This window comes from Aplysia californica, unplaced genomic scaffold, assembly GCF_000002075.1.
Source record: "Aplysia californica isolate F4 #8 unplaced genomic scaffold, AplCal3.0 scaffold00221, whole genome shotgun sequence".
In the NCBI taxonomy this organism is placed as follows: Eukaryota; Metazoa; Mollusca; class Gastropoda; order Aplysiida; family Aplysiidae; genus Aplysia; species Aplysia californica.
In genome coordinates, this window is record NW_004797491.1 from 440,226 (window position 1) to 442,269 (window position 2,044).

The 2,044-nt window shown below is 45.5% G+C and overlaps 1 protein-coding gene across 1 annotated transcript in view; it reads right to left on the minus strand.

Annotated features, from left to right (window-relative positions):
* The window catches only part of LOC101849054, a gene marked incomplete in the record, with an annotated part of 63,754 nt that overhangs the window by 30,166 nt on the left and 31,544 nt on the right, over window positions 1-2,044 (minus strand). The window contains 3 exon segments of the mRNA XM_013083255.2: window positions 18-138; window positions 523-744; window positions 1,310-1,551. Of these exon segments, the coding sequence (XP_012938709.1) occupies window positions 18-138; window positions 523-744; window positions 1,310-1,551 (585 nt within the window).

The following is a 2,044-nucleotide window of genomic DNA, read 5'->3' on the forward strand; positions in this document are numbered from 1 at the left end:
ACAACCCCCCCCCTCACCGTTTTCACAGGTCTGATTGGCCACTCCTTTCAGTATATTGGACAGCGCGTCAAAGTTCGTGACCTCAAACACGTCATTGTCTTCTGACGCGATAGTCTCCAGCTCGGTTCTGTCAGCACCCTGGGAAGTTACCAAAAACACGAAGATGAGAACAAACTTTTAAAAAAAAGTCCAAATCCGGATATCAGATGGGAGAAAGTAATTATCTTTTTCTCCCTTTCTCTTTCTTTTTTTTTCGAAAAAAAGGGGGGGGGGAGCGTGGGGATTTTGCTCATCATAGCGTCAGTCATTTATTATTGTATACATGTGTACACGAAATCAATAGTTAATTTTCAACCACACGTTTCTTTCTTTTTTTCATTTCTTTCGCTCTCTCTTTTTTACTCTCTTTCTCTTTCGCTCTCTACGTTTTTCGCTCAAGTCAAGAAGAGCGTTCATTCCATCTTTGCATCACATACAAAACTATAACTTAAAAGATACAAACAAAAAGAAAGTAATCCAGACCTGAATACCAATAGCGAGAACCACAGCTCCTGCGTTTTTGAGCAGTTTAGCCTCTTCGACAGTGTGTTGCTTGACCGTTGACGCGCCATCAGTGACGACCACAACAATTTTAGTTACATTTGGCCTTGCTCCCAGACTGGTGTCATCAATCTGTTTTCGCGCCATTTCCAGAGCTTTTCCCGTGTAGGTGGCGCCTTGGGACTTGGGCAGCTTGAGAACAGCCTGGGGGGAGTCAACTGAGTTCTTGTGTTTACTGCAGTATTGAGTGTGGGTGGGTGTGTGCTTGTCTAGCTGTGTGTTTGTGTGCGTGCGTGCGTGTGCGTGTGTGTGTGTGTGTGTGTGTGTGTGTGTGTGTGTGTGTGTTTGTTTGAGTTTACACGTACGTTTGTGTGTGTGTGTGTTTGTGTGTGTGTGTGTGTTTGTGTGTGTGTGCGCGTCTGTGTGTGCGTGTGTGTGTGTGTGTGTGTGTGTGTGTGTGTGTGTGTGTGTGTGTGTGTGTGTGTAATTTTGAATTTCACTTTAAAAACTAGAAAATTATTGACAGAATACTTGCGTCTTATGGTGTCGGTTAGGCTCTTAGCTTTTGGTCGCAAAATAAAAATGAGTTCGTTACCACCGTATGGGAGTTTTCTTTTTATTGCCCATTTGTTTGTCTGCAGGGATAGCGCACCTCATGTAGAATGAGCTGGAACTGACAGGCATGGTCGAAGCAGCCCGCCCCCAAAATGATTAAAATTGTGTGAATGAGCGCGCAAAACACTTAAAATACATAGACGTTCAAACGTACTTGCTGCACGTCAGCGTTGTTGGTATAGCTGTTGAAGGAGAACTGTGGGTAGACGTCGTTCGAGAAGGTAAGAGCTCCGACCTGGATGGCATCCGGCCCTATCTTGAAGCTGTCCGTGAGTCGGGAGGTGAAGTTGAGCATTTGTACCCACTCGCTGTCGTCAACACTGTATGACGTGTCTAACACTAGCAGCACATCGGCCTTCGACTGGCAGATAATCGGAGGGGGTGTGGTGGGAGGGGCTGGACAGGACCAAAATATCGAGAGGTTAGTCTTATTTGTTTCAGTTTAGAAGAGTTTAACAGCACTTAATTACATCATAGTGAATAAGTCAAAGTCAGATAAGTGCTGAAACTTAGAGGTCTTACTAGAGAGCAACATACAACGGAAAGGAGAAGTAGAGGTGTTTGACAGGAGAGGGAGCAGACCAAACCAGAGCACCTTCCAACCACTCACCTATATTGAGAATAACAATAATAAATTTGAGGGAAGACAAGATGCTCACAAGTGGGTGAGCATTAAGGGTATGTCAAACTGTACTGCAATAACTGTCAAAATAACGCCATTCTATATACAAAGGCGGTCGTGATGGACGTGGTAGTCGTGGTGGTTATGGTGGTCGTGGGGGTCTTTGTGGTTGTGATGGTGGTCGTGGCAGTTTTAGTGGTGGTGGTGGTCGTGGTGGTAGTCGTGGTGGTCGTGGTGGTGGTGTGGTGGTGTTGTGGTGGTGGTGGT